General features: G+C 33.6%; 1 protein-coding gene across 16 annotated transcripts in view; it reads left to right on the top strand.

Annotated features, from left to right (window-relative positions):
• The first annotated feature begins 1,471 nt into the window (after positions 1–1,471).
• Positions 1,472–22,572, top strand: part of LOC143235445 (uncharacterized) — a 167,400-nt gene continuing 146,299 nt past the window's right edge. For 11 of the 16 annotated variants that reach the window (XM_076473635.1, XM_076473623.1, XM_076473631.1 and 8 more), the window contains exons 1-2: positions 1,472–1,669; positions 19,213–19,286. Coding sequence is in view for 1 of the 16 variants with exons in the window: in XM_076473623.1 (XP_076329738.1) it covers positions 19,284–19,286 (3 nt within the window). In the remaining 15 variants the exon portion in view is untranslated. The remainder of the gene's footprint in view (positions 1,670–19,212; positions 19,287–22,572) is intronic. The other 5 variants (XM_076473636.1, XM_076473634.1, XM_076473630.1 and 2 more) reach the window with 1 other exon arrangement.

The following is a 22,572-nucleotide window of genomic DNA, read 5'->3' as shown; positions in this document are numbered from 1 at the left end:
CACACATACGCTATTTATTTTTCCTTTATCACTACAACCTTTACAGTGTAAAATGTCATTTATTTTCATTTCTAGTGTATCTTTTTCCCTACTCTATTTTCTCGCGTTTTTTTTCCTTTTCTATGACAGCTTACCGTCCTTTATCTATTTATACTTCACGTATTTTGTATATATATAATCGTGCCCTGTTATTTACTGCTTTATCGTCATGTTAATATATTCATTTTGTCTTCCATATTTAGCATGTGACGAGCATAATCCTATAGCTATTGTGTTCGAATTGAGAATCCAAGGGTTTCTGGTTTTCATTTTGCACTTTGAGGTCATGGGTGCGTTATATGTGATGGTCAAATACCTCTGTTGGACTAGAGCAGTCCAAGTGTTGTAGTTGGTGCTCTAATTTATCAGTTCAAATAACGTTTGTATAACTCTGTGAGAATTTCCAAAAGGAGCATTTTTACCGATGAACAGCTTTGTAAAGTTTAATGATGAAAGGAGGGAGACTGGTAATACACTGGTCGCGGGTTTGATTCCCATCACCGAATATACTCGCCCTTTCAATCGTAGGGACGCTATTATGCGTCGGTCGATTTCACTGTTCTTTGGTAAAGAGTTGGCGGCGTGTGGTGTTAACTCGCTACATTCTTTGTAGCATATTGTTTTAAAATTATGGACGGCTAGCACAGATAGCACTCGAGTAGCTTTATGCGGAATTCGACAAAAATAAACAAACGTTGACCAAAAATAAATAGAATCAAGAGAGAGAGAAAAGTTAAACAGTCAAAAGCGATTAATTAAATGTGAAATGTATTTGTCAGGTGTGACACAAGCAAATACACGTGTACTAGGTTAATCATCTCAAGATTCAACTCAAACTGAAGGAAAGTGTTTCATGTTAACTAGGCGAAACTCGCTGAAAATCTTTTAGAAGTGTCTTACGACGTCATGTTCATAGAAACTTTATTTTGTTGTATTGGTGCTGGAATATATGAATGAAAAAAAATCATGAAGTTAGATATTTAGGTCTAAGTTTCGAGATGGAATTTTCTGTGTGTAAGTCCTAATGCATTTTCAAGTTCCTGAACAACTATTTGTACGTCGGTTTTATGAAATTAATCTAACATTAAATACGAATGGAACCAAAAGTCAAAGAAAGTTTAGAAATTAATTGCATCAGTAAGTTTTACTAATTGCCAGACATTAGCTGAGACTTGTCACATTCTTCATATGCTTTAAACTAGGCAAGAGTTACATTGTAGAAGTAACCGTATGTGATATATTTTAATATAAGATCAAATTTCCAGTATTCTGAAATATTATACATATATCCATTCTTTCACCCTCCATTGTTTTAGCTATGTACGTAACCTTCCTGTGAACATTAATGGATTATCTTGTGTAACATTGACATATGTAGTGTCAGTAACACAGGCCTCGCTGATCAATAAAATTCATTACGGAGGAGGTAAGCTGCGCGAGCGTTTCACGAAAGATGTGGCAGTCTTCCCCTGGTGGTAGGTTGGTTGGCATAACTTGTAGTTAGCGAAGGAACAAAGGCCTGCGTCTTTCATATTATCCGCTGCTGTTACTCGCGTGCTTTTGTGCGCTTGCAAGGACTAACGTTGTTATCTTTTCTAATGACGTGACTATGTTTAGTTGAGTAAAACAGGTAAGCCTACTTTTCATTTTGTAGGGTTTTAAGCTTTGTGTGACGTTCAAACAGGATTTATAGTGGCTTTCGGTAAACAAAAAAATAATGATAGGTGGCAGGTAACCACGTTAGGCACCACTCGGCAATTCGGAAAGCTTTTCGGAATATTTAGCTACATAAATAATTTGAAATCGTGTAAGACATCAAATGACACGTATGACTGAAACAATTTCATACATTTACTGTTTTGTACTTTATTTTTGACTTTGCGTAGCTGAATATTGTCGTGAGAATATTCTAGCATGCACACAAATGAAAGTGACTCATGAGCAAAGTGACGTGAAGTAAAAGCGACAGATGTTGAGTGGTAGAGGTATGAACCAAAATCGATATTAATGTTTGTAAACGTTTCGCCCTGTAAATTGCTTGTTACATAACACGTCTTGTGTTTGTGTATGGCTTTCTTTTCGTCTGTTTCAAACATTTATAAGTTGATGAAAATTATTCCGACATTTGTCAAATTTCAGACTACGTAGAACGTTCTAAAGAACTAAATTCTTGTTTTCTTGTGCAATTCATATGTAATAATTTTAGGGACCCTGTAGCCAATACAGTCACGAACCCACAGACAACTTTGTACAAAAGTAGTTCAGAAAGACGTGTTTATAAAATCGATGAAATCCATATGTATCTACACTGGTAACTAGGGCAAACAAGCAAAGAAATTATCTATTTCTAAAAGTACACAAACGAGGCTTAACTTAGCTGTCTTCTCTAAATATAAATTGTTTTCGAACAGCAGCTGGTTGGATAAGATACGATGATAATCATCCCTTATTACAGCTATCTGAGGAAGTAAGATATTACGTCGTATAAGTGTTGCGTTTACCATAAGATAATGTAGTTATTTACCATGGAAGACCGAAGTAAATCAAATAAACACATTCATATTTTATACGGTTTTTAGATTATAAAGGAAAAGAAAAGTAAAACTCATCATATAGTTTGTCTGATTTTTTTGTAATTAAACTCAAAGTCACACAACGAGCTATCTGACCTGTACTCATAACAGGTATCGCGACCAGAATATTAGCGTAAAGTCCGTAGAACGTACTGTTGAATCACTGTTGTATCTTTTATAAGACTAACAAATACGTAACATGATAAGAATTAGATATAAATGCCACTCAATGTGTGTATTTTTGTTTTATAGCAAAGCCATATCGGGTCGTGTGCCGTTTCCACTGAAAGGAATCAAACCACTGATTTTAGAGTTGTAAATCCGTAGATTTACAACTCTAAATGAACCAGGCTTATCTAGGTGCAGAAAATACTTGAATTATTGGTTTTGATTCACTCACTAGGGGTGATGAAAAATTAAGAATCAGTTTTGAAGTCGACTTTTCAATCCCTCAGTAGGTAGTTGAAGCTTTAGTTTCGGCATGTGACGAACAACAAATCACACCAGTGCAAACTTTGGGAAATGCGTTTATTGTTCTTTCCAAACCTGAAGTTTAGCGACATCATAAACAACACCTATATGTACGGGTTAGAGTTGACACGTGTATTCTATACAGTGCACCTGCAGCTGGCTGAAACCTATTTACACAGCTTCTTAGTACAGGTGATAGAGCGTCTACATTTGCAACTGAAGATCGAGTTTTAAACGATTTTCAGAATCAAAGATAAAGTTTCATTGCACTTCCTTCTCAGTAACACAACTATTAAGTTACCTTCGTCGTATTGTTAAAGATTATTCAAAAGAACATGAGAGAAAAATTTGTTTTAGCTGAATGCTACTAGAAAACCAATATTTGCAACCATAAGACTTAAGAGATTAGAATATTTTTTTTTAAATTCATGTTCATTTTAGTTTTCCACGTAAATATGTGAGAAAAAACTAAATTCTATATTACCAGTTTATTGTTGTTTAAGAATGAGGATTAAACAGTCAAAATAATTATTAGTATTATTTTCACAATCTATAAAACATCACCTCGCCAAAAAATTACTAAACTTCAAAGTAGCTCTAAATATAACGCATAATTTAAGTTGATTCACAGATCTGAGTGTGAGTATAGCCCATTTATACTTGGCTGAAGTCATGAGTCGATTAGTTCCTGTTGTATTTCAAACCCCATTTCCACTAAAATATTATTCCTACTTCGAATCACAAATCGTAAGTGTATGCACAAAATGAGCTATCGCCTAATGAGACCAATCGTTCAACATTATATATAAGTAAAAACGGCTGGTTTGGGTTGAGAAAAAATTCTCAACCCAAACCAGCCGTTTTCACATATATTTTTTTCTCTACAAGTGGGTTTTCTCGACATCACTCATTCAGCATTGTAATTCAACAATCAGCATTGTGTTATTGGTAATTCGACAGTCAATATTGTGTTATTAGTAATTGAACAATCAGCATTGTGCTATTGGTAATTCAACAGTCAACATTGTATTTTTAGTAATTCAACAATCAGCATTGTGTTATTGGTAATTCGACAGTCAATATTGTGTTATTAGTAATTGAACAATCAGCATTGTGCTATTGGTAATTCAACAGTCAACATTGTATTTTTAGTAATTCAACAATCAGCATTGTGTTATTGGTAATTCGACAGTCAATATTGTGTTATTAGTAATTGAACAATCAGCATTGTGCTATTGGTAATTCAACAGTCAACATTGTATTTTTAGTAATTTAACAATCAGCACTGTGTTATTGGTAATTCAACAGTCAGCATTGTATTTTTAGTAATTTAACAATCAGCATTGTGATATTGGTATTCAACAATCAGCATTGTATTTTTAGTAATTTAACAATCAGCATTGTGTTATTGGTAATTCAACAATAAGCATTGTGTTATTAGTAATTCAACAGTCAGCATTGTATTTTTAGTAATTTAACAATCAGCACTGTATTATTGGTAAATCAACAGTCAACATTGTATTTTTAGTAATTTAACAATCAGCACTGTGTTATTGGTAATTCAACAGTCAGCATTGTATTTTTAGTAATTTAACAATCAGCATTGTGATATTGGTATTCAACAATCAGCATTGTATTTTTAGTAATTTAACAATCAGCACTGTGTTATTGGTAATTCAACAATCAGCATTGTATTATTAGTAATTCAACAGTCAGCATTGTATTTTTAGTAATTTAACAATCAGCACTGTATTATTGGTAATTCAACAATCAGCATTGTGTTATTGGTAATTCAACAATCAACATTGTGTTTTTAGTAATTCAACAATCAACATTGTGTTATTAGTAATTCAACAATCAGCATTGTGATATTAGTAATTCGACAATCATCATTGTGATATTAGTAATTCAACAATCAGCATTGTGATATTAGTAATTCAACAATCAGCATTGTGATATTAGTAATTCAACAATCAGCATTGTGTTATTAGTAATTCGACAATCAGCATTGTGTTATTAGTATTTCGACAATCAGCATTGTGATATTAGCAATTCAGGAAGCAGCACTGTTTAATTAGCAAGTTAAGAATCAAAATGCATCTTTAAACGGCTGGTATGGGTATTAACACTGTATCTCAGAACAGTTGGTATAGGTATTAACACTTTTATTGATAAGCAGTGAACAACGTATCGACCTTTTAGGTTATCTTCAGGTTAACAAAGAGAGTTTCTCGTCATCATGAAGGAGAAATCAAGAATCAGCACTGTATCTTTGGTTACTCAATAATCAGTGTTGTGCTATTACTAAATCAACAACCAACTTTTTATTATTACTAATTCAACAACCAGCACTGTTTTCTTGGTAATTGAACAACCAGCACTGTGTTATTAGTAATTCAACAATCAACAATGTGTTATTACTAATTCAGAAATCAGCACTATGTTATTAGTAATTCAACAACAAGCACTGTGTTATTGGTAATTCAACAATCAGCATGATGCTATTTGTAATTCGACAATCACTTCTCTGTAATTAGCAATTCAATATCCAACACTTGTTTTACTAGTAATTCAACATCCAACACTGTGCTATTGGTAATTCAACAACCAGTACTGTGTTATTAGTAATTCAACAGCCAGCATTGTGTTATTACTAACTCAACAACAATCACTGTTTTATCAGTAATTCAAAAATTAGCAGTTTTTTGTAATTCAACACCCAGCACTGTGTTATTAGTAATTTAACAACCAGTACTGTATTATTAGTAATTCAACAGCCAGCATTGTGCTATTACTAATTCAACAACAAGCACTGTTTTATCAGTAATTCAACAATTAGCAGTTTTTTTATTCAACACCCAGCACTTTGCTATAAATAATTCAACAACCGAGCACTGCGTTATTAGTAATTCAACAATTAGCATTTTTTTTTGTAATTCAACACCCAGCACTGTGTCATTGGTAATTCAACATCCAGCACTGTGTCATTGGTAATTCAACATCCAGCACTGTGTTGTTGGTAACTTGAACCACTTGGTTGTTAAGTAATTTGTGAAATTTTGAACAAACTAAATGAATGCAGAACACTGATAGTGCCGTGGAAAACATATATAATGAACCTGTCATTGGCTCCAGATTGGCCTCAATTAAATATGTTTTCAATTGTATATCTATTTTAACGTCGTTTGTTAATTATTTCCAATTTCAACAGTGTGTACAGGTGTCACGGAGACCACTCCAAGCAGAACAATTGACAAATGTAGTCTCTGAAGAACTGAATATCTTTATCAAAGCTACACGAGGGCTATCTGAGCTAGCCGTCCCTAATTTAGTAGTGTAAGTCTAGAGGGAAGGCAGCTAGTCATCACCACCCACCGCTAACTTTTGGGATACTCTTTTATCAAAGAATAGTGGGATTGATCGTCACATTATAACGCCCCCACGGCTGAAATGTCGAGCAGTTTGATGTGACGGGGATTCGAAACCGCGACCCTCATATCAGTCGAACGCATTAACCAACCTGGCCATGCCGAGCCATCATAATGCAATTTGTGAAATAGTAATTTAACTTAAGATATCGACCAACTTAGCAGGTTTAAACAAGTAAATTGAAAACACAAAATAGTTATGTAGATCAGAAAGTCTAAGATTCAATCCCAAAATGAGTTACTAAAAATCCTACACATTTTATTCTGTGAGCGCGTTATAAAAGCGATAGTCAATCTTAATTTGTGTATTCAATTAAGAATTAGTCGTACAGGCGGTGCACACTGCTGAGGTTTTACTGTTTCTTTGATTGGTTGCTCAAAATAAGAGATGGTTATGCCTTGATCTTCGGGTCTATGACTTGGCTATTATGTGGTCATGTCGCATAAGATACCATACAGATTGAAACTATCAAATACCACAATTCAGCAATTTAAACGAAACAACCAAAAACGATTCCTTACTCGTGTAGAATATTGGCCAGCTTATGAATCTGCCACGTATTACTTACTTATGGAACATCATCTTTTAACTGGCAGATTAATAACTTTTCTCATTATCTGAGATTATTGAAGATGAAAGAGCTAAAACTGCACAGTATCAGTTTCATTGTTGATCGGGTTTCTTAACGTATTGCGCACAACCTATATTTAGCCTATTTTATCAGCTAGAACACCTGAAGCGGGATAAACGTATATTTATTGAAAAAAACAACAAAAAGAAAGAAAGTTTCGTTTGAGTTACGATTTGTATTCTGTATTTCAGTTTTGCGCCCTGATAATTAGGGCGTTTGATTCGTATAATCTGTAGTTCGCGAGTTCGCATCCCGTCACTGAACACCCTAGCTTTTTTCAGTCGTGACGACATTACTATGTGACGGTCAGTCCTACTTTTCATTGGTAAAGTGTAGCCCAAGAGTTGTTGGTGGATGGTGTTGACTCTTTGCCTTCCCTTTTGTCTATCACTTCTAAATTAACGATGAGCTAGCACAGATATCCCTCAACTATTCTGTAAGAAATCAAACAAATAAACTTAGTTTTGTCTATTTACCAGTTTAAATAACATTGATTTTGGGGGGATGAGATTACATTAATAAATGCGCAGACAATGTGTCGGCTTTTGGGCATGTTTTTGCGTAATGAGTTTAATATTAGAAAACGAAACACATTTTTGACATTTTAAATTTCTACACAGAAGACACTTCAAGTTAATATATATTGTTCACTTTGTTAAAGGAAAATAATATATATTTCTGGTAAGTTCTTCTGAACCTATGAGTTTATCATGGATTCATATTTTCATTCAGTTTAATATTCTTATTTATTTTGCACCAAATCATGGGTAAGTTCCCGTACACAAACATATGTGGCAAAGGTTTTGTTTAGCTGTTGTTAAGGGTAAAGCTACAGAATGGGTTATTTGTACTGTTCCTACCACGTGTATTAAAACCTTGTTGAGCTTCATTAGTCAAGATACTTATGAATACTTAAGTAAAAGTGTTAATTCTAAGAGCTGATGAGTGAAAGCAAATAAGAATACGCTTTAATATGCCAACCATATTTCATCTTCTATATTTAGTGCCGATGAGACCTTTCGCACAGTAGGAGGTTCATCAGGTCAACTAGGACATGAAAGATTTGAGAACACTAAAGATTGTGATGTTTGCCAAGCTAGTTTTTAGGTGATATTCAAAGCGTGTGAAAAGCTGTTTCGTTTATTATTATATAGACGTAATAGGGAAATTCCCAGTTGTTTAATACTAGGCCTATTCTTTGTTGCACCTACCTCTGTGACTGTGAAATATTTGCTCATACCTGTGTTCAGTTCCTTTTTTTTTTAATACATTGGCACTCAAAACTTAGAAAACTTTGGCTAAAGTATTGATTTCGCTTTATTTCCTAAGTCCTGTTTTTTTCTTTCTGCATCAGAATAGCTGTTCGATTAGCTACTTGTACTATAGTTATACATTTTCGAACTTATACATAAGTCTCTTGTTAAGTATAGTTTAATTCTGCTTTCTGAACACGCTATAAGTTATTTGATAAACGCAGAACTGCTACTTCAAGCGTTGATAAAACAACGCGTGGATGTGCTGACGTAAGAAGCTTAGTCTGAGCCTTAGATGAAAGGACACGCCCTTATCTTTAAATGAGAACGTTAACACACAGATGTCCAGACGAACTACAACAGTGCCATCTGCAAACCTTTACCGCTCTACTCTTGTAACTACAGTAACTACACAGTTTTCGGTTTTGCTTTTTCTTTCTGCTTAATAAAGAAAAAAATCAATAAGCAGGTTTTTATAATAAATAAATTAGTTTTATAAAGTGGTTGTTGTGAATAATTTCCACTCTTTGGTCAGTCCTTTAAATAAACTTCTAAGATATCATAAAGCAGTTAATATTAATTTCACACCTAGATTTCGCAAATATGTGTCTATGTTTTTTGTTTTGCTAATTTCTGCATTGTTATACAGGTTTTTATCCAAGGGACTTGTTTTCGTGAAAAGTAGTTTTTCTGATGGGTTGAAACTTCGGTTATAAAAATAGTCATTTGTTACTTTAGGCTTAAGGATAATTTCAGGCTACAGGTAAATTCTCACTTCACACAGGCTGAAATAGTTAGGCCTAATGGATTCTACCATTTTTTATCTTACGACAAATTCCGTTGTTTCCGAATGTAACAAAGCCAGCAATTTTGTTTTCACTTTATCATTCTTTTACTTTATAATACGATTTTTTTATCTCATGCCCTCTGCACAATTTTATATCCGAAATCCACAACTTTGAACCAAGTTTCAATGGTAAATTTGTGTTGTTTTGAATTAAGCATAAAGCTATACAATGGGCTATCTGTGCTCTGCGAAACTCGACTTTTAGCGTTGTAAGTTCGCAGACATACCGCTGAGCTACAGGGGGGCCCAATGGTAAATAATGAGGACCATAAAAATATTAACACCATTTCACCTAAAAAATTGTGAATTATGAAATAAGCAGTAAGCCAGTATAGAATAAAACTCGGCTAATTATAATTGTAGGCCTAATTTGTAACACGCATATCATTCAAGTCAGATATATGTATGTACGTGTATGTACAGGTACATATAAAATAAATAAAACACATAATGTGAATCAACCAACTAGAAATACATTTAACCTAAAAAGCATCAGTTTCAAACTTCATTTACTAACAATATTAAAAATACAAGAAAACGACAAAAGGTTTGTTTTGTTTGTTTGTTTGTTTGTTTTTAATTTCGCACAAAGCTACTCGAGAGCTATCTGTGCTAGCCGTCCCTAATTTAGCAGTGTAAGACTAGAGGGAAGGCAGTTAGTCACCACCACCCACCACCAACTCTTGGGCTACTCTTTTACTAACTAATAGTAGGATTGACCGTCACATTATAACGCCCCCACGGCTAAGAGGACGAGCATGTTTGGCGCGACTGGGATGCGAACCCGCGACCCTCAGATTACGAGTCGCACGCCTTAACACGCTTGGCCATGCCGTGCCGGCGACAAAAGGATTGCCAGGGAGAGAGGAGGTAAAAAAGGGGGATCTCAAAAGTTAAAATATTTTTGATGTTCTTTATTTAAATTATTTTTCTATTCTCCTGGGAAGAGATTTTATCAAACTTTTCGGTAAAAGGTTAAGATCTTATAATGTTGTAATTCAAGGTTCGATATCCGTGTTGTGCACAAATGCAGAAAGTCCACTGAGTTGGTTTGCTCTTTAAACCGACAGCCATAACTGTCGATCTCTATTTTCGTATTTTTAAATGTTGATGGTTATAATTAAATGTAGCTACATCGGTTTCATTCATAGTTTAGAGTCTATTTAATTTCGTGAGGTATGTTACACAATATTTTGTCTTCATGTAAAGAATCAACTACTGTTTATAACTATTTTAACTGTGAGAATTTCGAAATTAGTAACCGGAGTTCGAATTCATGCGATACCACAAAAATGTTCCTCGCACTGTAAGCTGTGACAACAACATACGAGTTACGATAAATTATTAATCCCTTAGCGTGGAAGAAACCATTTTCAAGCTACCTGAGCATCCTTCGCTTCATTGCTTCCGCTTACAAACCATCTCAAAAAGTAGCTTCATTATCATTATGCTCAGAAAAAAAATAGAGCGTACCCAATTAATTCTAAACTGTAAAAGAAACAACAAATCAAAATCAATGGCTGATGTACGTATATGTGTCGTACCTTATATTTTTGTGTAGTATACTACACAATGGCGTCACGCCCTCTACGTAAGCGCAACTTGCACATACCTAAATTCCTTTCGTCTTTAGGAAAAAAATTCAAACTGAAATTAAGAGCAAAAATAAAATCATAAGAAATTATTCCTTTCAAAATTCACCGTCTAAACTTCTCAATGTGTTATCACCCAGACATCCCTTATGTATTGTTACATTTTCTGGAGCACCTTTTGAAAAGATTTGAAAACAATTATGCGCCCAACTGCTAGGATATAGACCTTAATTAATTTGAAACAAAACCGTATTTGTTAAGATTGTAAATATGGTTTATAAATTTTAACTCGTCTCAAGCGTTAATGTATATCATACAGTACAGACACGTGACGATAAGTTAATTAATATGTAGTGTACAGTACATACAGGTAACGCTGTGACAAGTAATATCCAGTATACAGTTCGGACAGATAACGCTGTGACAAGTAATATCCAGTATACAGTTCAGACAGATAACGTTATGCTAATTAATACCCAACATATAATAGATTAGGACAGTTTCAAAGGGCATTCAACGGAAACTCCTATTTCTACAAAGATTACAGAAGTTTGTGCCCGTGCTTTCATCTTCCAAGCCATCATCATTTTGAAATTCTGTCTCTTTGAGATATCATTCTTTCATGATATATCACTTTTTTCATATATCGTTCTTCTGAAAATAATTATAGTCTCCCTCTGAAGTGTTATTATTAAATACTCTATCTCTCTGAGGCGTAATCATCAAATATCCCATCCCTTTGAAGTGTAATTATTAAATACTCCATTTTTGTTAAGTGTAATTATCAAATACTCCATTCCCCTGAAGTATAATTACTAAATACTCCATCTCCTTGATGCTTCTCGAGTATAATTATCAAATACTCCATCCCTCTGAAGTGTAATTATTAAATACTCCATCCTTATGAAGTATAATTATCAAATACTCCATCACTCTGAAGTGTATTAAATATTGCATTCTGAAGTACAATGATTAAATAATCCATCCCTCTGAAGTATAATGACTAAATATTTCACCTTTCTGAAGTATAATTATGAAATACTTTGTCTCTCTGATGTGTAATTATTAAATACTGAATTTTTCTCAATATAATAATCAGATATTCTTCAACTCTGAAGTGTAATTATTAAATACTTCATCTTTTTAAAAAAATTATTAAATACTCCATCCCTCTGAAGTCTAATTATTAAATACTTCATCCTTCTGAAGTATAATGATTTAATACTCCATCCTTCTGAAGTATAATTATTATATACTCCATCGTTCTGAAGTGTAATTATTAAATACTCCATTTTTCTAAGGAATAATTATTAAATAATGTATATTTCTGAAATATAATTATGAAATACCGTCTTTCTGAAGTGTAATTATCAAATTCTCTATCCCTCTAAAGTATAATTATTAAATACTCTATCCCTCTGATGTGTAATACTCCATCTTTCTGAAATGTAGGGATTAAATACTCCATCTCTCTGAAGTGTAATTATCAAATAATTCGTACCTGTGGATTGTAATTACCAAGTATTCCATGTTTCTGAAGTATAATTATTAAATACTTTATCTTTATGAAATGTTTGTTCTTAGAAATATTAATTTTTGTTAATTGGTTGTTTGCTGTTAAGCACAAACTAACACAATAACGTAGCTGTTCTATACTTGACATTGGTACCTGAACTCAACGTTTAGCCTTGTAAGTCTGCAGACTTACCACTGAGTCTCTGGGTAAGCATATTTTTGAGATACTGTTACGAATTACTGTTGTCGTGTATCAGCTAGATGCGTTATCTGTGGTATTATATGTCTCATTAACCTGGATAAATTAATTTAAATAAATTTCAGTCAATTCGTTGAATAACTGAAATTGTGTGTAGAGTTTTATAACTTTATTGGAATTTTAGAATAATAATAATAATTTTATAGTATTCGTCATTGGGTAATAATTCTTGCAGTATATTGTAACAGGGCCAGAGAAACTCCAATCTATAACCATCAGAAGGTGCTATCTGTTCAATGTTTCTGTCATACATGACAGACAAATGACTAAATTTATCCCATATTCAATATGGCTACTTGCTGTCGGACATCTTAAATTAGTTGTGCATTATGAAGCACAGTGATTGGTGGATTGGAAAAATGCGGGCAGCCATATTGATTACCGAACACCTTTGTTCAGTTATATACCTCGTCATTTCATTAGTGCATGTTAGTGTTTTGTGGTAGAACTTCATTAAATGGGATCTTAGGCACAATAAAACATTATATATATTTATCTTACCAGTAGAATTCGGTGTAAAATTTGTTTTCCCAGATACCTTGACTCTTACGTTTGTCATTGTCGTACAAAAAATCAAAATTTTAAACATTTGTGTCCAAAATTGTTAATTCAGTGATTGTGAGACGTGTTGAATTCCTGTTGTGAGCCATTTTTAACGAATGTTTATACTGTGAAGTCTTGGAAGTCATTCAGTAAAGCACTAATGAATACTGAACTGGTATTATCGATTCGCCTGACACAATCAGCTCACATTCCAAATCCAGTTTTATCAGGTTCACACAAGTCTTTTAACACTTGTCACGTTTTAAACGAATTCTAAATTCATCCAAACGTGATAGTTCAGCAATATTGCTACCGACGCTGGATATGTGAGTAAATTTTTAAAAAGCTTCTGTTGGGCAAGTACACAATGTGCGTATACGTTACCAGGCCGGTACTGAGAATGTTTGAAAGGGGTTCTAATTTGCGAGATCAATAACCAACATATATTGTGCGAATCACAATCAGTGTGCAAAGCACACTAATGTTACTTGGATGATACATTTTCGAGTCAAAAGAAGGTTAATGCTTCATCAAATAATGTAGAGTATGTGTATGAGGCGTTAAATACCATAAGCAGCTGCGCTTAAGCTACATAAGTATAATATTTTACATCAAAAAATAAGTGGTTCAGTCGACCCCTCTGCGTATATGCGTGACTACAGCATACATTTCAAACATCAATAAGTCAGGTGTCTACAAGGAAAAAAAACACAGAAAACATTTTCTTAAGTAATGGAGTCATAAGCATCAGTAACATTTTGTAACCTTATTCATGATGTGTTAAAAACATGTAGGTCCAAGAAGTCTTGATAAAACTGAAATAGAAACCCTTATAACACGAGCGCTTTCGAAAGGTGGACCTTTATTCTTCAGGGGCGATTCTGTAACTTTAAATGGACGTAACAGTTTAAACTTTTCAAAACAGATTTAAGGATACAAATCGGTAGCCATTTTGATTTCACACAGTACTGTTTCTAAAGTAACTAACAGCATCCGTTCTGACCGGATCTAATACTCAATTTAACCCTCAACGTTACTGATTACTAATATTGTAACCTACATAAAACACTTAATTCTTACGTTCGCCATCAGGTTGCTGTGGTGTCAAGTGAATTATGTTTTTAATTAGTCGTTATTAAGTTAAATCACAATCTACATTTTAAAGCGAAGAAATGTTTAATAGGATGTGGTTTTGAATGTAAATGTTCCTCGTTCCTTTTCTATTTGATTAAATTAGTAACTAACATTTGTTTCTCACTTCTTTCAGTCATGGGCGTAGCCTAGTAATAAGCGTGCACGGACTGTGAATCTGATATCAGTTTTATGGTTCGCTGACTATTGCTAACGAAAAAGTGGTCCACATTTTGAGGCTGTGGATGCGTTATAAGAATGACTGTCAAATTCCTCTGTTGGATGACAGAGCTGGAGTTGGAGGCTGTTGACAAGTTTAGCTTTTCTCCAGGCTAGTAGTCCAAAATTAGGACGACATTGCACAGATTTTCCTTTGTGCAGCTTGAAAAATACCCAACAAAAAACAAACAAAATCTTCGTGAATTAGTTTTTGAAATGTGCTCTTTAAATGTAGAACATCTTTGCATAACATTGTAACTACGTGATATCTTTGTTTTGTCTCTTCGATGAACAACCTAGCCCTAAAAACAAAAGTACTAATTAGATTGTTCTTAGGCAGTGTAACGACATGTTATAGTTTCTAATCCAATAATTTGAATATGTAACTTGATATTTAAGAATAATCGTAAACGTTTATATCTGAGATACATTAACGATATAACAAGCTTCTGATATTGTAGACCAAAGAACAAAAAATATGTCTTGTACAGAACTGGCAAAGTTGTAACATCTCAGTCCAGAAAACTGAAGTATTACTTTGATATGTATATATATATATAATTAAGAACCCTTGTTTATTTGTAGAATTTTGTTCAAAGCTACTTGAGTGCAATATCCATTAACCACGTATAATTTAGAAGTTGTAGACTAGAGGAAAAAGGTAGCTAGTCAACACAACCCATCGCCAGCTTCTGAGTTACTGTTTTATCAAATAATAGTTGGATTGACCGCAACATTAAAACACCTCTACGGTTTGGTTTGTTTAGAAGTTTGCTCAAAGCTACACGAGGGTTATTTGCACTAACTGACTCTGCTTTAGCAGTGAAAGGCTAGAAGGAAGGCAGATATTTAGTCATCACCAACCACAACCAACTCTTGGGATACGTTTTTACCAACGATTATTTGGATTGACCGTAACATTACAGCGCTCCCAAAGCTGAATGGGCGAGCATGTTCGGTTTGACCGGGACTCGAACTCGTGACTCGCACATTGCGAGTCAATCGCTTTAACCACCTGGCCAGGCCTGGCTCTGTGTCACCACGGCAAAGCACACCTGTAACGTATGAAACGAAAAATTTATTATGAACCTCTAGAATGTATTTGACTTATTATTAAGGTTAATAATTTTCCTTGTTCAGTATAACTGCTTAAAGTGTTTTGAAAAAAAAACAAAAAAAAACAGACAGCGTTTAATACATGTTTATAGAGATATATTGTGAAATATTTTATTAAGTAAAGAACACAAAATTCTATCTGGAAATCTTGAAAGTTAATAGTATTTTCAATACTACAGTAAAAAAACAAACAAACAAACCATCAAACCCTGGCTAGTGGATATCCAGAATAGATTATTGATATTTTGCTGACCTACGAATGATTATGAAAATGTTGTCTCCTACGGCACACCAGCATTGTCATGAACTATATGTGCGTATATATATATTATTTGTTTGTTTTTGAATTTCGCCCAAAGCTACACGAGGGATACCTGCGTTAGCCGTCCTTAATTTAGTAGTGTGAGACTAGAGGTAGGACAGCTAGTCATCACCACCCACCGCCAAATCTTGGACTACTCTTTTACCAATGAATAGTGGGATTGACCGTCACATCATAGCGTCCCCACGGTTGAAAGGGCGAGCATATTTGATGTGAAGATGATTCGAACCTGCGACCCTTAGATTACGAGTCGAGCGCCTTAACCACCTGACGATGCTAGACACACACATATATAGCTGACTTCAATGTTCCGTAAGGGCGGAATACAGCCACAAAAGAAACATCAAACACCTGGGAACAAATTATCATAGGATGGTTCATTATCTAATGTGCCATGGTCTTGACATACGGGAGAAGTAAGACTCAGACGTTTAGACGGTGTAACCTCATTTTCCCCAGCCTCACATTAAAAAAAAAGAAAAAATCTATTTCAGCAGCCCTATCTGTGTCTTTAACACTACTTAATTGTTTCGGACTTAATTATTTTTGTCTTTCGTTATAGTTGCGAAAGAGGAAATAACTTCTTTATGGTTTCGTTGCTTAAATTTCGTAGATGTTAAGATTATGTTTAATTTCACTGTTTTCAAAAGTTTGTGAACACTGTCCTAATGTTAGTAATTAGACACACAAAGATCTAAAACAAACTCGAGATTGTCGATTCTTCTAAAAATAAAATTAATATAAAAACTTGTATTGATTCCACAGCCCTAAACAGGTTACCTACTTTGCCTGTTCTGTATCTGCTTTCATGAAATTCATATTCATAGGAAAGCCAATGAATCTTAAAATGATACCTGCAGTATGTGGGAATAAGATACGAGGTGTTGACTTATGTTGTGTTAAACCTTAAAGGACACCTGCAGCAGGTGGGAAGAAAACATGAGGTGCCAACCTTAAAATGACACCTGCAGCAGGTAGGGAGAAAAAACGTGTTTTGTGGGATTAAATCGTGTTGGACCTTAAAGCGACACCTGCAGCGAGTGGAGATAAAGCATACGACGTTTCAACTGAAATAAATTTGTGTTGGCCCTTAAACTGACACCTGCAGTAGATGAGAAAAAACGTGAGGTGTCAACTTAAGTCTTGTTGGATCTTAGGCACCTGCAGCTAGTGAAAAGAAAACGCGAGCTTATGTCATGTCATGAAGTCGGATCTATGTTGTATTAATAAACCATAAATTGAAATAAGTGAAATTATAGAAGTGATCATTACAATGGGAACTAAGTAACGATAATCAAGATTTGTAAAACTACAGCTATAAGTTTAAGCTTATGTTTAGTGGTTCAGCAGTCTTATTTCTCAATTTGAAGTGAAGTATTGAGTTTAGAGTATTGTCAATGGTTCGTGAATCGGGGCTACCTCTTAAAGAAATCACGTGGATGTTTCACTCATTTGAAGAACCCTTGGTCAAATGGGAACCATCAAACCACAGCTATGTGTCATTAGCATATAGTGAAACCATTCATAAACCTACTGTACAGTTGCTTAGACTCCTGGCCAAGCCAGATCTTCATTAATAACAAAAGCACGCGATTCTTGGCTTTCTACTCTAACCTGTTGCAAATGAGGAGTGGTTACATACTTTGAGAAGGAATTAGAAGTCCGCAACTGCAGTTGCACATCATGTCTGTACAGATGATTGAAAACAGGCTCTATAAGGAATAGGTACTGATGTGTACACCAAACTTCATGTCCTATGAAATAATAGTGCCATTACTTATAGGAATGACATCCTACGATCTTTGTTGATGTAAATGGCTGACTTCATCTCATAACATTCATCTCTACCCCACTTGTGCTAAGTTGGCCGACACACTTCAATCCTATTAAGGAAGGATGAACTTTTGTTGAGAGCACAGGCAACTCTTGCCAAGTGGATCTAGGCACTGAGATTATATGGAAACAATTTTAATGGCGAGGTCTATATAAACTTAAAGATTTTTAAACATTCCAATTTCCAGCACGTATAAGGGATAACAGTCTGTAACTTACTACATATTACAATACAGTTTCATGAAAAGAAAACAGTCATGTAATTTTAAAACGTAAAATCACTTCTACGAACATTACTAGTGTAGGCTGATGAACCATTCGCATTTTAAATCACGACATCAAATGAAAAAGGATATAGATATTGTTTTATAACAGAAGTTTCTCATGTTTTAATATAAACATCATTTCTTGAACTGTTTCGTACATTCATTTTTAATGAATGGACCTAATTATGTAATTTTTCGCAATATCACACTACAGTACCTCAGTATTCCTCAGAGACTTCAAACAATTAAATCTCTCTTCGTCTGATAATATCCTACTCAGATTGTCATTGTAAGTTGAAATGAACAGGATATATTACTTTAATCTTAGGGTGGTATTAAATAGCCACATTCAATGATATACCCTGTATATTTGTATATTAGGACTGTAATTAGGAATCTTGTACTTTTGAATGTTGAACCGGTAAAAACTATAATCTGTTAAAGCCTATTTTATATTTATTTTCAGACCTGCTTGTGAGTTTACTTTCGAGAAATTATCTCAAGTGAATTTTAAGATGCAACTCAAAAGCCGTCCTACTTCACATGCATTTCTTCAGGCTAGTTAAATACCCTGTCTATATGTCTCTCCTGCAGTATTCACGAGCTTTGAAAAGTAAAAACGATACAGGGCAAGTGTAAAGGATAACGTCGTTTTTGGAATAACAGGAACAGAATAATTCATTATCTTTCAGTGAAACACGTACTGGGTTATCTTTACTTATCCCAGCAAAGGGAGAGAATTCCAAATTTTAGCATTATAACCCCTTAAGTTTACCGCTGATCATCCTTGGGTTATAATGAAGGACACATAAAACCTTTCTTTATGGAAGTGTAAGCCTTGGTCAAGCATCTTTCCAGAGTTGCGAATGATGCAAATTTTAAGACACATATGCATAGATAATTAAGAAAAAAACGACCAATTTCTTTATGTAATAGCGTTACACGTTTAATTATGTCAGAATATACACGAGGTCTACGATAATAAAGGATTTCAAATAGTAAGTATGTATTAGGTTTCGAAAACTAGTTGTTTATTGTTAATAACATTAATACGTACTGTTAAAAATATAAAATATTAGCCGCAATTGGTTCTGTTTCAATGTATTTCACAAGGTGTTACAATACAAAACCAGGCATTTAATGACAATTTTTTCTTTCTTCTACATTTTATAGAGAAGAATTATTAGCTACAATTAAGCAGTTTTTTCTGGAATTGGGATTGAGCGAGATTTTCCAGTCCCGATATGGTGAGTTTTCAGATTTCTAAGTCCAGTATTTTTTCTTTGTTTTCTTTCATATTACGCTTTAATATGTTGAAACTTCACTTAGCTAACTAGAACGACAGTTTTTCATCATTCCAGCAAGCCAAACGATCATCTCAGCAGTATTCCTCTTGCTAAAGAGATTCACTACAAGTTAGGCCAAAGAGGAACTTTTTATTAGAACAAATAGTATTAAGTAAAAAGAAACTGAACATAATTTTCAGGCTTAGGCATAAAATATCGTCCATCGCTCAATAAGCATTGAAATACATCATTTTTTATCATTCGTCAGTAATTGTATAATATTTTCAAAACCTATATATATATATAAATACTATAAGTAAAAGATAAGGAAAATAACGTGTGTGTGTGTATATATACATACACACATACATATATAAATATTCATATCGCTACAAAGTAAAATGTGAATGGATGAAACTGAGTGAACTGTAGGCTTCAATATATAAGACATACAGTAATTGTACCTTGATGATTGATAGGTTTGTTACTCAGGTAGAAACATAATAAATGATATTTCTTTACTGGCAAAGTAATGGAGCTTAAAACTATTATCTACAGTAGAATCTATGATCACTTACATTCACTGTTTTATTTCGTTCTAAGACTGTTTATCTACCCAATAACTGAATAATACGTCACTTACTCGTGGTTTGTCAAGAAGGTTCTCACCTCTTTCCTCCTTTTTATTTGGAAGATATTTGTTTCTGTTTTACGTGAGAAATGCCTGTTTACTTTTTTTTGCAGAATAGATCAACTATCTGCTACTACTTCTTAATTTTGTAAACAATGTTTCACACTTCAAACTGGGACATATGACGTCCCAGATCTCAATAACAGACATAATCCGCTACTTCAGACATTTAAAATTTCCATGTAAAAACCGTGACTAAAAATGAATTACTTGGTTAACGTTGTTGAAATATTTAATAAACGAACATTTTAAATGTTTGAGGAAACTTAGTTATGTCTGTATGTAGTTCAAAATATGTTTATTTCTCTTTTAATACTTTATCCTTTCTATTATCTTGTATAATTTTTTTTACAATGTGCCAAAGATTCGAAAACTTAAATATATTGTCATATTCAAAATTTTGTTAGGAAATACATGTAGTTGCAAAGTTCTTAAAATGCCCACCTCGAAGTTGTCGGTTAAATACAGTTCAAATATTTGCCAGTTTGTTCCACCGTATCAGCTACTGACTGCATTTAAATGTTGCTGTAGGCACTTATTACTTCAGGTAATCATTAGATAAAAGAGCAAACCTTTCAGTATTAGGTGAAACAACTTATGTTATCACTTTTTTATAATACTCTGAACGAAAGAAGTTAGTATTTTGAGGAGTAAACTGGACTGGACGACAACTACCTGTTGAAAAATACGACGTTTCGAAAGTCTTCCGTCTGCATTTAGTATTTTTTCTGACTGGAGACAACATTTCATCGAGTTTCTGACTAGGAATAAAATTTGACAGAGATTTTTATAAAGGACAACAATTGATAAAGTTTCTGACAAGGGACAACACTTGACAGAGTTTCTGACTAGGAATAAAATTTGACAGAGATTTTGATAAGGGACAACAATTGATAAAGTTTCTAACAAGGGACAACATTTAATTTTCTGACGAGTGATTATTTGTTGTAGGTTTTGACGGAGACAACATTCTTACATTTTCATGAGGGACAACAGCAAGTGATTTGCTTTGTCAACCTTGTCCTTTTTGTTCAAGGTTCACTAATATCACAATGTAACGTTTTGATTTTATAAGTAATTAAAATCAACGTTTTATATTTACACAAAAAACTTGACTGAATCTGTCAACGGCCCTACTTGAAAAAACATGTTCTTCACGTACTTCCGACTTCCTGTACCTCAATTTCATGAGGTAATTATAAGACTCAACTTCCCTTGACATTTGACATTATATTGCATTGTTATTTACATAATTCCTTGTTTAATCTTTATATTACATCACGCCAAATATCAATCCACTGACTTCATTTGTTTTTATTTATTCCTTTTGTTTTTAAATTAGGAATATATTGAATTTAAAAAGGGTGTGTGTAGAAAACCTTTTTTTTCAAGTTAATCGAAATAATTGTTAAGACAATGTGGTTTTATTTATGGGGTCTTCCTTGTCACCTTTATTATGTGACCTTTATATGGATGTGTTTGAAGCTGAAGCGTTATTTAAACCAGAAGTTTGGATAAGTTATACAGATGAGCCGTTCTTGGTGTGGTTGCATGGTAGCAATAAGTTACAATAATTTTCTAGTTTTCTAAAAAATAAAGAACTATTGATTCAACTCCAGTATGAAATTAAAGAAAATAATAGCTTACATTTTCTAAAAGTACTACTAAAAAAAACAACAACAACAACAAAACAGACAGTAGCTCGAAAACATCAGTTTATAGAAAACCATTAGCTGATATTAGGTTGCCACACCCAAAGTTGTTTATATTAAAACACAAACAATTTTGCAATTTTGTAAATACCTTTACAGACCTTTAAAACTGTATTCAAGAGAAGAAAATATGAATAACGACCTGTTATTAATTAATTATGCAGCTGTTGTAAGATTATTTGTACTAAATGTAGTAGATAGAGTAGTTAAGTAATTTAATGTTTAATTTTAGTTAAAAATACTACGTTAAGATCTATTAATGAAGAAAGTGCTTTAAGTTTACCTCATATTTCAGGATTAACAGGCCAGTTATGTAACGAAACAACAACACGTTTATCTCATCTTTAAGCCTATAAATAAGGTTTAAGAAATGGTGACACTTGTTGTATTTGCAGAGACGTAAAAAAAAACGAAATATATTTTGCGTTCTATATAAAAATGAAACTAATAGCAATTTTATTTAATAAGATTACAATATGTAATTGGACTTGTTGCATAAAAATTACGAAAGTAAAAGCTTTTTCTGTTCGTTTGTTGACACTGTATACTTGTTAATTCTTATGTGAAACAAGATAAAAAAATATAGCAGCAAAACGTATTAGTTTTTGAACTATTGAAAAAATGTTTTTATAACAAAGTTATATCAGACTATCCTCTTCCGTCGAAACCCGAATTTTAGCATTGGAAATTTGAAGATTTACTGTGTCCCAACGGAGAATCTCGCCGGGAGAGTATAAAAAACGAGTTAAATATTCATCCAGGTTTCCACGTGAGGATATTTTCAAATACGTTAGATAAGACAACTAACCGTGGTTTATTTCCATACCTGGTTAACATCCAGAAG

This window comes from Tachypleus tridentatus, chromosome 12 (genome assembly GCF_004210375.1).
Source record: "Tachypleus tridentatus isolate NWPU-2018 chromosome 12, ASM421037v1, whole genome shotgun sequence".
In the NCBI taxonomy this organism is placed as follows: Eukaryota; Metazoa; Arthropoda; class Merostomata; order Xiphosura; family Limulidae; genus Tachypleus; species Tachypleus tridentatus.
The sequence above is the reverse complement of the archived record's forward strand: the minus strand, read 5'-3'. Positions and strand labels throughout refer to the sequence as shown.